The 13,013-nt window shown below is 39.1% G+C and overlaps 1 protein-coding gene across 1 annotated transcript; it reads right to left on the bottom strand.

Annotated features, from left to right (window-relative positions):
* Positions 1 to 1,660: 1,660 nt before the first annotated feature.
* On the bottom strand, positions 1,661 to 3,870 carry LOC112642223 (olfactory receptor 4M1). The gene has a single exon (XM_025419662.3). It carries the CDS (start codon positions 3,868 to 3,870, stop codon positions 2,920 to 2,922), a length of 951 nt encoding a protein of 316 aa, XP_025275447.3. The 3' UTR covers positions 1,661 to 2,919.
* Positions 3,871 to 13,013: the final 9,143 nt, after the last annotated feature.

Raw genomic sequence — 13,013 nt, 5'->3', positions numbered from 1 at the left:
GGAAAAAAGGGAAAAAAATCGGAAATTTACAGCCTGATATAAAAACGAGTTGTACTGGAAAAGGGAAGGGGAAAAAAAAAAAAAGGAGGGGTACCCTCTGGTTCTTTATACTGTAAATCCCTCGACTTTCCCTGGCGTTTCTCAGCGTTTTTGGGTCAAGGACTTGCTCTTCCCCTGTCCTTCCAGCTGGTCTGCTCCGGGAGGGGCTACTGTGCTGATTCTGAGGTGTGTGCACCTGGGGAGATGCCCCACCTCCTGCCACGTGCACGGCTCAGTGGGAGCTCTTTACCCCATGAGGCCCCTGCTCCCTGGCAGCCACGCTCTGTCCCAGGCACAAGGCGACACCAGGAGGGACAACACCACCGGCGGCGGCCAGCTCTCCAGCCCTGGAGTCACTCCCCCAGTATCACCCACAGCTCCCAGTCCGCACTGGCCTAGGTGCTCCCGGGGCAGGGCGCTGAGCTACACAGCTCGGGGTCCCCCGGGGCAGGAGAATCTCCACCGTCCTGTCCTCTCCCATCCCTCTGGGGTCCCCCGGGTGCGGCTCCCCAAGGAGCAGGGCGCAGTCCCCACGGATCCCCTGGCTCCCCGAGACCCCCGGGCGCTGCAGCCCTTTCCCGAGCTCCCCGGTGGGTGCGCTCTCCCCGGGCCCCTCTGGGCCCGTGACCCCGCGACCCTGGAGGCCCTGCTGCCCACCCCCCCCCAGTCCTGCGGTCCCGGGAGGGCCTTCCCTCTGGGAGGGTCCGGGTGGATTTCTACAGTCCCCGCCCCTCTGGGCCTTCTCCTGTGCCCGCCCCCAGCCCGACCCCTGGGCCCCTCCCCGTGTGGGTCTGTTTCATTTTTCCACCTTCCTACCTGCTGGAAGCGCAAACCCTTGTCCCTTGGCACTCCCGCTGCTCTCCCTGGAGATCTCAGGTCGACTTCATAGGTTTCAGGATGATTTGACAGTTATCTAGGTAAGTTGGGGGGCGGGTGCCCGGGGACCCTACTCCTCTGCCACCTTGCCGGCCTCCCTGTCTGAACTGTTGTTGCACCTCAGGTGCTCCATCGTTCGTTCATTATATTTTACAGCGATGCAGACAGCCAAACTGGCCTGCTTCCAATGGAGCTGGATGGATGGGACTTTACCAACTTTGTTACCCAAAAACTCTAATCCTGGGGTGCCTGGGTGCCTCGGTGGCTGAGCACCTGCCTTTGGGCCATGGTGTGATCCTAGAGACCCGGGGTCGAGTCCCACATCGGGCTCCCTGCAGGGAGCTGTTTCTCCCTCTGCCTGGGCCTCTGCCTCTCTCTCTGTCTGTTATTCTCATGAACAAATAAAATCTTAAAAAAAAAAAAAAAAACGAACAACTCCAATCCCTGGGGAAAAATATATTGCCAGTAATGTCTTTGTACTTATGTATTCATATATTTTTATTTTTAAATGAACATATATTGTTTTAGTAATTTAAAAACAGAAGAACTTTATTTTTGTTTGGATAATGAAGATTTTTTTTTAACCAAATGTAACAGCATAGTCCATCTTGTTAATATTGAGATACTGTTAACATCTTCATTACACTGCCATGTTCTTATTCCTAGCATCAATGTTTTCAACAAATATATAGTCACAGTATAATGCCTTGGAGAGCATCCTGAGGCAGTAGTCTTTTCCCTAAAAAAACATTAATCCTAGCTAAATGAAGGATAAGTGACAAAACGAGTAGAAGTCTGCCTGGCTAAGATGCAGAGACAGAACAATAAGGAAACTTAAAATCTAGAAACATAACTCATTTTTATTATGTGTATATATAAGCCTTTTGTATGTTAGATGATTATTTTCATGCTCTCTTATAAAATATTAGAGAAGTCTACCATTTTGTTCATTTCCAAATGAAAATGAAAAAAGTCAACTCAAAATTTAGGAATCATAATTTCAATCAGAATATTTGAGTTCTTAGAAGAGAAGTCATTGTAGCTTTGAAGATGAAAGAGGGTCACCAGAGAGAAAAATTACCAAAGAAAAGAATAAAATTTTTTCACCATCAGGCCATCCTGTTTACCTGAAGTTTTCATCATTGTTTTCCTAATTCATTTATGCGTATTAATTTCTGATGCTGATAGAAATCTATTCCCCTCAAAGTCTAATTACAATATGTTATCAAAGAAAACATAAGACTAAAGCTCTGAGCATACGAAATGCTCTAGCTCTTTAATGGATAGAATCCTAGTTTTGAAATTGAAAAGCTAATTTAAGTAAATAAATTTATGAACTCAAATATTCTACTCTAACTTTTATATTCTGAATCACAGTCAGTAATAGAGTTCTTAATGTCAGGGAATAGTCAGTGGATATCTAATAAATAATTCACCAAAGGATCATGACAGCCAATATATCCAGCTCTTCTTTATGTGTACTAAAAAAAATGGTGTAATGGAAAAGAACTCTGAATTATACGACTAACAAAAGCAGCATCCTACTAACATAATTTTAACATAAGCAGAATTAGCAAATACAGAAAACACACAAAAATGGCAAAGGAGATAATAATCTTTTTAAAATCACACAACTAGATGTCTATTGATTCCATCAACCTAGAATCCCTTTCCTCCAAGTCTGCTTTCACACTGGAGGATATAAGTTAGAGACGGGCTATGAAAACCGCTATTCGGCTGGAAACTTCCTCTGGAATGAGAGGAGGTCTCATTTAGTAACCAAACTCTGCTGTGAATTCATAAAAATTGCTCCTAAGATGTGACAAAACCTGGGGCTCTGTCACCAATATTTATTTCCATCTTAATTTCTTTGTGTTTTCACCAAATAGGGGGAGAGTGTGGTGAGAATTTAAAAACTCAAATGAGAGAAGTAATGAAGGCATTATTACTGCTGGAAATGCTTCCTACTTTAGGACAATGACCTCAGAAAGGTTGTAGAGTATGTCACTTATCTTTCACTTCTCTACATAAAATATATCTGTTGACCAACTTCCTCATGGCCGTCTTTACTTCTTTATTTCTCAAGGTGTAGATAATGGGATTAAGTAAAGGGAATATCACAGTATGGAACACAGACACAACCTTATCGAGGGAAAACGAGTCAAATGGTCGAGCATAAATGTAGATAGATGGTCCAAACATGAACACCACAATCGTGATGTGGGAATAGCAGGTGGACATGGCCCGACTGGTACTCTCACCTGAGCCTGAGTGTTTCCTCAACATGGCCAGGAGGAAGGCATAGGACATTAGGAGAGCAATGAAGCATACTACAGAGATCAGACCACTGCTAAAAATCATCACTAACTCCTCGGGGAAGGTATTGGCACAGGCAATGCGGACGACCTGCGTGATATCACAGAAGTAACTGTCTAACTCATTGGGCCCGCAGAAGGGAAGTCGGACGATGAGGACCACTTGTATTATAGAATGAATGAAGCCCCCCAACCAGGAGAGAGCCACCAGGATACAGCAGAGACGTCGATTCATGATAGTAGCATAGTGGAGAGGGCGGCAGATAGCAGCATAGCGGTCAAAGGCCATTACTGTGAGCAGGAACATCTCGGAGGCCCCAACGAAGTGCAAAAAGAAGAGCTGTGCAATGCACCCACCGAAAGAAATCCTCTTTCTTTCCACAAAGAAGTCTACGAGCATTTTAGGGGCCGTGATGGAGGAGTACCAAATGTCAAGGAAGGCCAGGTTAGCCAGCAGGAAATACATGGGTGAGGTCAGGTGAGGGTCCAGCCTGATGGTGCAAATAATAAGAACATTTCCTGGGAGGATGAACAGATAGAAGGACAGAAATATAACAAATAGGACTAGTTGTACCTCTCGAGTCTGGGATAAGCCAGTGAGAACAAATTCCGTCACCCTAGTGTAATTTGCAGGTTCCATTTCTTCGCTTGTGTAAAAGAATATGGCTATAAAAAAATAAAGAAATTACAATTATTCCAAATAGCACTTATCTAGATTTATTTTACTGCTGCTGAAATCAGCAGATTGGTCTGTATTATCATTAAGACACTGTATTAGGATACCTTTGAGCGTCCCATTTGAGGTCTGATAAGCCAAGATAGGGAAAGAGTAAGTGGTGACCCGACAATTAGAAACACTGAAACCATATGCAGCGTGGCACGTGTCTGAAACCAAAATCCCGATGTATTAATGTTATTAATTTCTACTTTTTATGAAACTCAGCAGTGCGTTAATCCTGTCCCTGTATATCTACCTTAGCAAGCAATGTGTGCAGCTACTTAGGAGAGAAACCAAATTGTACACGGGGAATGGGAGGAAAAGCAGCCTGTTCTTTCTAGATTTGTTGTTGTTGTTGAGAAATCTAGCCAACTTGGAAACACGTGATTGTGGTCTAATGGCAGTATTTTCATTTTAATCTTTAAAAAAGATGCCGGGGCTTCGAATGGAGTGAGGGGACATTTCCTCCTTCACCGAAGCCTGCACAGCAGACTCCTTGGCAGCACGCAAGCCTCCACACACGAGATGCAACAGTGCAAGGCTGTACGTGAGAACTTTTCAGGCCGTGACCAAATATCATTACCCCCCCCTGGCCTTGCATCTTAGCCACTGTTCCAGGAAGGTGGGGACGAGATACAGTGATTTGACGAGCGGGTGTGCTTGCCGTCCAAGCTGACCCCTCCTGCCACTTCAAGGGGACAGTGGGAATAAGGTTTTTGCGAAACTTTTACTCAAGTCCTATTAATTGAACCTACCCCAGTATTAAATAGAATAAAGCCCATCCAATAAAAATAAGATAATCACCCATTTACCACATGTTTCCTCTGTTAATAGTATAAAACCTGCCCATGAAAATAAGCAGTTCTTACAATCAACAGCCAATATTGAAGAGTTGTTTCAATTCTCCTGATGTGCTATTTTATAATACTGCCTCTCCTGAGAAGGTCAGCATAGAGAAAAACAAAGTTACCATTCTGTAAAGCCAAACAGATGGAACAGCATCCAGGCACTAAAGCTTAGATATACTATTAACTGACGAAAGGAAATCTCTTGTTTCTTCCTGGCAACCTATGACTCAATTTGTGAATAATTTTAACAAATGTAGGCTACTTCCTGATCTAATATGTTATGAATCATTCATAAAGAAGAGATGGTTCCCTACAAACAGACACACTAAGAAAAAAACGGTCCTTGCCAGCAACCTGACACAAAAGGCAAAATATAAAAACACTCAGAAAGCTCAGCATTATGGGACTATTTAGCAAAAGGGTAAATATTCCTATGTCCATGAATAGCCCAGGGTAGGTCTCAGTGATTTAATCAATCATGTTTAGTAAGATAAAGAAATTTAAAATTCTGTTTAAAATTTTAGTCAATAGTCTTTCAAAAAAAAAAAAAGAAAAAAAATTTTAGTCAAGAGAAAGATAATGCTGCCAGTTTTCAATCCTCAACTTTCTTAAAAGCACACTTATCCAGATTGACATATTTCCTAGAAATCCAGAAAGCAATGGTTTTACCTTATTTACCCGAAGAAGGTTCCTAATAGCCTCCATAAAACTTTACACATGACATTGAAAGCTTTATCCCAAAGTATATAGCTTCTGCATCACTTCTATAATATTCATTTATTCAACAACTATTTAGGGAACAGCTACTCTGTGCTAACTGCTAAGAACACAACAATGGACAAAGAAGACAGTTTCTGCCTCACTGAACTTTCATTTTAAAAATATAGACAGACAACAAATTAGTAAACAAACAATAAACAAATGAACTGTAAATAAGCAAAATAAATAATTACCGCTATTAACAAGAGAAAGAGAGGGAAGTAAAGAGGGAATGAAGATAGGTAATACATAGTAGAGGCATGGGGGTAGTGATGAGAAGCATCTTTGAACTGATGACATGTCAATTAACTTTGAAAGCAGGAGAAAAGCATTTTAGGAACAGAGAAGAGCAAATACAAAAGTCCCGTGATAGGGAAAAGTTTCTAGGAACTATAGAAGACCTGCAATTTCCTGAAGCACAAGAACAGAGTAGAGAGAGCTGAGGACCAAGTAATGTGATCTATAAAAACAAAATTAGGTTTTAACAGCTTCTAATATATTTTGGAACATATTGTTATATGGCTTATAATATAGCTTAACAAGACTTGTGACTGAGAAATATCACTGGCCACTTTGCAAATAAATTGAAGTAGGATTACACATAAAGCAACATTTATTAAGAGAAATGTTTTCTTTAGAAAATATTTAGGAGATGCAATTGGCATCTGCTAGATTTACTGCTGAATTGTAGTCATTGCTGTAATTGTACCAAAGCCACTTGGAATTTGAGCACCATAATGGAAAACTATTTAAAAAATGTAACTTATATCTTATGTATCTAAAATGAGGTTCAGGACACCTGGTTAGCTTAGCAGTTGAACCTCTGCCTTTGGCTCAAGTCATGATTCTGGGATCCTGGGATTGAGTCCCACATCAGGCTCCCCACAGGGAGTCTGCTTCTCCCTCTGCCTGTGTCTCTTCCTCTCTCTCTCTTTCTCTCTCTCTGTGTCTCTCATGAATAAATAAATATAATCTTTTAAAAAATAAAGAGTATACAATGGAATATTACTCAGCCATTAGAAATGACAAATACCCACCATTTGCTTCAACGTGGATGGAACTGGAGGGTATTATGCTGAGTGAAGTAAGTCAATCGGCAAAGGACAAACTTTGTATGTTCTCATTCATTTGGGGAATATAAATAATAGTGAAAAGGAATATAAGGGAAGGGAGTAGAAGTGTGTGGGAAATATCAGAAAGGGAGACAGAACATAAAGACTGCTAACTCTGGGAAACGAACTAGGGGTGGTGTAAGGGGAGGAGGGCAGGGGGTGGGGATGAATGGGTGATGGGCACTGAGGGGGGCACTTGACAGGATGAGCACTGGGTGTTATTCTGTATGTTGGTAAATTGAACACCAATAAAAAATAATTTTATTATTAAAAAAAGAAAAATAAATAAAGAGTAAAATTATTTGCAAATGACATATCAGATAAAGGGCTAGTTTCCAAGATCTATAAAGAACTTATTAAACTCAACACCAAAGAAACAAACAATCCAATCATGAAATGGGCAAAAGACATGAACAGAAATCTCACAGAGAAAAAAAAATAAAAAAAAAATAAAAAAAAAAGAAATCTCACAGAGAAAGACATAGAAAAAAATAAAAATAAAAATAAAAATACTTAAAATGAGGTTCATCCAGCACATTCAAACTATTAATAAAATTTGAATGAATCTGCCCTGAATATTTAGAAATGTTTTGTCCATGCTCTAAGAAAAGTTTGGAATTGTGCCAATATAATCTGGAGCAAGGAATTATGTTTGTGGGAAATCTGGGAAACCCTCCATGGATGCTGAGTTAGGGCATTTCCTTCCTAGGCTGCCATCTAGAAGGCATTTGCTATTCCAAGCCAGCACTTACTCTTAGAGCAGCTAGTTGGTCAGGAGGGTTTTACTTTATCCTGCCTATACTACACCTCCCATCTCTTGATACAAGCCTGTTCCTCTTTTTATTCTCTTTAAATAAAAATTGTGTATATTTAAGGTGTACAACACAATAATCTGATACATAAATACATAGTGAAATGAATACTATCACCAAGTTAATTAACAGAATCTCTTCACACAATTACCATTTTTTTTTCAGTGATAACTCCTGAAACCTAGACTCTTAGCAAATTTTTGGTCCTCAATACAGTATAATTAATAATAGTCATTATTCTGTACATTAGATCTCCAGACTTACTCATTCATCCTACATAACTGCAATGTAGTTTTTGATCAACATCTTCTATATCCCCCTTGTCCCTGATAATAAGCATTCTACTTCTCCATGGAAAAAGGAAATATGATATAATAATATAACAATAGTAATATACATATAATTCTGTCTTTAGAAAAAGGGACCCTATCATTTGCAACAACATGGATGAACCTGGAGGATGTTATGCTAAGTGTGAAATAAGCCAGACAAAGATCTCATGTATATGTGAAATCTAAAAAAGCCTGTTCCTCTTTTAACATCTAGTGAATTCCCATTCTGTGCTTAATCTGCAGGGATGTAGTATCTAGAGAATGACTACAGAGATACCCAGAAGGATCAAGGCTCTCCCTACAGGTGAGTGAACTGTGAACTCACCTCAAGGGAACAAGTGCTTTAGGGAAAAGCGAGAATCTGTGCAAAACTTCTTCCTTACCAACAATGCAGTGTTCATCCATGTATCTAGCCAAGCTCTTAGTAATCACATGGAGAACAGTTATCTTGCCAATTTGAGGAATTAGGGAGGCTACCACAGATTCTAAAATAGTAAAAGATTTAAATGACTCAAAAGATACTGAGTTACCCTCATGCAAGAGGCATTTAAAAAATATTAGCTATCATCCATGACCACTACTGATTCTCTTTCCTTAGATGTGAATGAAGAAGCCAGTGTTTCCCAGAGTAAAAGTCATTCATCGTAGCCCCTCCTGGAAACCAAAAACTCACAATGGAAAGAACTTCTTTCAGACCCTGTTTCAATAACATGAGGTAGAAGGAGCAAGCTAAAACTGAGAGGCTGGGAAGATGGAAGAAAAGGAAATGTTGTGCTGATAAGGGGAAGAAAGCTGTAAAAGAAAGAGGCAGTTATTACTCTTGCATTTCTTCTGAGGATGAAAACTGCCCATCTTTATGAGTCTGCCAGTGAAGTATTCATTTACATGAACAGGCAAAATAATTTTATAAGATAAATAAATAAAATATGCATAATTAGATTCAAATGAAGGTTTATTGAAAATTCTTCCCCAGAAAAGAAAAGTACTTCAGCCTTTCAAACCTGCTGATCATGGGACTATGTTAAAGGCTATGTACGTGGTAGAGCTTTAGCCTCCCTGAGCCAGGGGACAGAGCAAAGGAGACCCTAAGAAATTGAGACTACGATCAAGTGAGGAAGGGAACCTAGAGGCAAGCATAGTAGGGAGGTACTAGATTTTTAGAAACCAGAGATATGTGGAGTTTATTTTTAAAGAATACTCTACCTCAATAAGAGACCCATGTTAGAGCAAACCATTCAAAAAAGATATTTTTAGAGCAGTAGGAAAGTTATTTGAAACCTTTTGTTTTATATTTATGACTTTTATATATGTTGCACACAGGAGTGCACATGTAATATCACATATTTCTTTAATTTCTCCAATATTTTTATAAAGAATTGAATTTTAGAAAGTGTAGGGTATTTATGTGACATATACATCTGTTTGAAAGGCAGCTATAAAGAACATTGAACAAGAATTAAGACACTTAGATTCCCATGATAGCTTAGCCACCAAAATCTACGTGTCCTTAGGAAGATCATTCATCTTCCCTCTACAAGTTTCTTCCTGACAGCATAAGGAATTTCAACTAGAATTTTAACGAATAACCTAGCTGTATAATTCTAGAATTCTATGAAGATGAAAGTGGATTGAGAGTGAAGGCCCCAGAAAGGTAGATTAAGAACAATGTGAGTGACAACGCGGAGGGATGGTGACTTAATCATCACTGTGGATATACATAACATGTAAAATAAATATCTTAAATTCACTTTTCCTCTTCCTAAGATATCAAGCTTACCTCTCTTATTCGATAAGATAGTGATGAGGTAGTTTACGAAAGCATCTCACCATATAGAGGGATATGTGCAGACCAGGGATCTTGAGCCTCACAAATAAACCAGCAGTAGAGAATACCAAAATGTAGCAAGTATCTTGATTTCCTATATGCTTTGTGGCTCACAGTAAACTAGGCAAGAAGAAAGCATTAGGATTGGAGAAGGGCTGATTTCAATATGAGAGAATCATTTGCTGCTTGTGCATTTCTCTTAAAATAGACATGGAGTGTGGGTGCTTTGTTTCTAGTCACAGCTGACTAGTTACTAGCTATGTGACCTCGAGAAACTCACCCACTTCTCTCTCTTACTGTGTCCATTAGTGCGGATAGTGGAGATGGTCATAGTACCTACCTCATAGGTACTATTGTAGGGATTAATGAGCTAATACATGTAAAGCTCAGAAAAATACCTCATAGTTCATACTTAAGTTATTATTACTGTTGTCATTAAGATGATAATGATACTTATATTCCCTTTACAAAGAAGCAAGCTCAATAGAGAAACTATTACTCTTATATATGATGTCCAAAATATTTCCCTTTAATGTCTGTTTAGACTTCTCTTATGCCCACTCTATCTCCAGCTACTCATCTTGGATCCAGAAAACTAAATCTAAGAAATTACTTAGAGAAGAGGACCAGAGCATTTGACTTCTAAGTACTACTATCTCCTCCTGCCTTCCCAGACTACAATCCTATGTGACTGTTGATAAATCACTATTGGTGGACCACTAAGAGTCCAACTCTTGGTTCAGCTCAAGTCATGATCTCATAGCTCATGATCTCATGGGTCATGAGATCAAGCCTGGCTTTGGGCTCCCCACTCAGCGAGGAGTCTGCTTTTCTCTCTCCTGCTGCCCCTTCCCCTACTGTGAACACTCTGTCTCTGTCTACAAATAAACAAATATTTTTTAAAATCACTATTGTTAAATCATCCAGCTAGTCTGAGAAGGCCTTTTTTTCCCAAAATGTCTGAAATTTTGTATGAATAATTTCTAACAAACACCAGAGAAATCTGGGCTCTCATAGTAATACTCTGTTCACAACTCAAAAAAACAAACAAAACAAAACAAAAAAAAACTTGACGCATTGCCTTGTAGCTTTTCAGTTTATCTTTTAGCCAAAATATAACTGAAACTCTGAGCCCCGTGAAGACATGAAGCATGTCTCACTTAGATATCTATCTAGTGCCTAAGATAACTTCTGGCACATTATGGTCTTTAATATGTGTTTGTTGGATGGATGGATTTGTAAGTGAACAAACTAGTTGATGACATTATAGGAAAAAATTATCAAATACTTCTAAGATTGTTTTATTATTACATTTAGTGTTTCCTGAGCCTGCTTCATGATTCCTGATTTGTTTCCTGCAGTCGTCTTTTTAAGATGACTATTTTATCTATATTAATTTCAAATAAGAGTCTCTGCTTTTAAGTTTTTTCCTTATTCACTTCCAGAGCTGTTGCTGCTATGAACTCCAGTCCGTTCAAAATGAAACATGACAAGTCCTATCTCCCCCTTCTTCTTCACAGTGGTCATCTTGAGGAACCATATGCACTCCTGACTGACTTCACTTCAGGAGTGACAGGATTCAGGGGGGCCCGGGTGGCTCAGCAGTTGGTGCCACCTTCAGCCCAGGGCCTGATCCCTGGAGACCCAGAATGGAGTCCCGATTGGGCTCCCTGCTTGGAGCCTGCTTCTCCCTCTGCCTCTCTCTCTCTGTGTCTCTCTTATAAATAAATAAATAAATAAATAAATAAATAAATAAATAAATAAATAAAATCTTTTAAAAAAAAAAGGAGTGACAAGATTCAAAATTTTGAAAGATTATTTTAATGATTTGGCACTCTCTGAAGACCCATAAATTAGAAGAACCTTCTCTGATTGAAACTGTTTAAGAATGGTTCATTCTGTAAATATGAGATGACCCAGTTATCTTCTCAATGCCCTGTTCAGCCTTGGGCTCAAAAATGCCTTACCTATTTGTACACTATGGCTAAGGTCTGCTCTATATGATTATGATCATCATGTTTCCCTTATACCTTTCCTTACCAGAAGCCTCTACTTCTTAACACTATTCTTTGAGTATTTTACAGAGTTATTCCCATTTTTACGTCTACCACATTGTCTCAAAAAATAGTTTATGTAAATAATAGAATGCCATTCTTCCACCTACCAGTTGCTGGTGAGAGTTCTGGTATAGTCAGGAACTATAGAGGGGATAGAGGTGCCTCTTTCCCCATCTACAACAGAAAGCTTTGTCTTCTAATTCTGGTATATATCAGTTCCTTCCTTGATGTAACAATGAGCTAACTAGCATCATGGGTTATGACTAAGAATTCCAATTCTCTGGAGTCCATGGCCAGCCAGCTAGGAATCAAAACACTGAGGGAATAATTTAAAAGTTGATGTGTGCATCACCCAAAGAAATGCACCTGAATTTCCCATAACAAATAAGGAAAATGGCTCATTTACCTAGATTAGAAGTAGAAAATGTTATGGTGTATGGTATGCTCTCTAGACTATGATGAGTATTTCCAATTGTGCTGTCTCAAAGGACTATGTCATTTAGAGATGTTGCATCCTTGGAAAAATGGAGATCTATCAAAATCTAATATTACATGAATTGCTTAAACTCTACTGATGTTTGCAATAAAGACCTTAAGTAATAACTCCTTAATATTTCTGACTTTTTTCAGTGTCCTCTACATGTGCTTAATGATTACCTACTATATGTCACACACCCTACACACTGTAGTAGGCACCAGGCATATAATGATGAATAAGAGAGAAACTATCCTTATTTTCCTAAATCAACTGTCCCATCTATGAATCACAAATACTTGTCAATACCTTTCACTTAGAAATGTTCTCTGACAAAGAACCTAAGAGTCTATCTCAATGGTATTTCATCAGCCTGGTCTTCATTTCACATATTTTTGACATTTTTCCTCCTAAAGTTATCTTTATATTATACACTCTGTGAAGAGCAGATAACAGAATTACCTTTAGTAAAGTTGCAGATACAAAATTAATACACAGGGGATGTATGTGTGGCTCAGTGAGTGGTTGAGTGTCTGCCTTTGGTTCAGGGTGCAATCCTCAGGTCCGGGATGGAGTCCTGCATCAGGTTCCTGTGGAGAGCCTACTCTCTCTGCCTATGTTTCTGCCTCTCTCTCTCTCTTTCTCTTTTTCTCTTTCTCTGTCTTTCATGAATAAATAAATAAAATCTTTTAAAAATTAATACACAGAAATTGGTTGCACTTATATACACTAATAACAAATAGAAAGAGAAATTAAGAAAATATCCCATTTGCAATTACATCAAAAAGAATAAAACACCTAGAAATGAACTTAACCAAAGGGGTGAAAGAACTATACTCTGAAAA

Source organism: Canis lupus, chromosome 15 (genome assembly GCF_003254725.2).
Source record: "Canis lupus dingo isolate Sandy chromosome 15, ASM325472v2, whole genome shotgun sequence".
Classification (NCBI taxonomy): domain Eukaryota; kingdom Metazoa; phylum Chordata; class Mammalia; order Carnivora; family Canidae; genus Canis; species Canis lupus.
Note: the sequence above shows the minus strand (reverse complement) of the source record. Positions and strands in the feature narration are given on the sequence as shown.

Coding starts and splice junctions, on each gene's coding strand:
- LOC112642223 (XM_025419662.3), bottom strand. CDS start 3,870: ATGGAACCTGCAAATTACACTAGGGTGACGGAATTTGTTCTCACTGGC.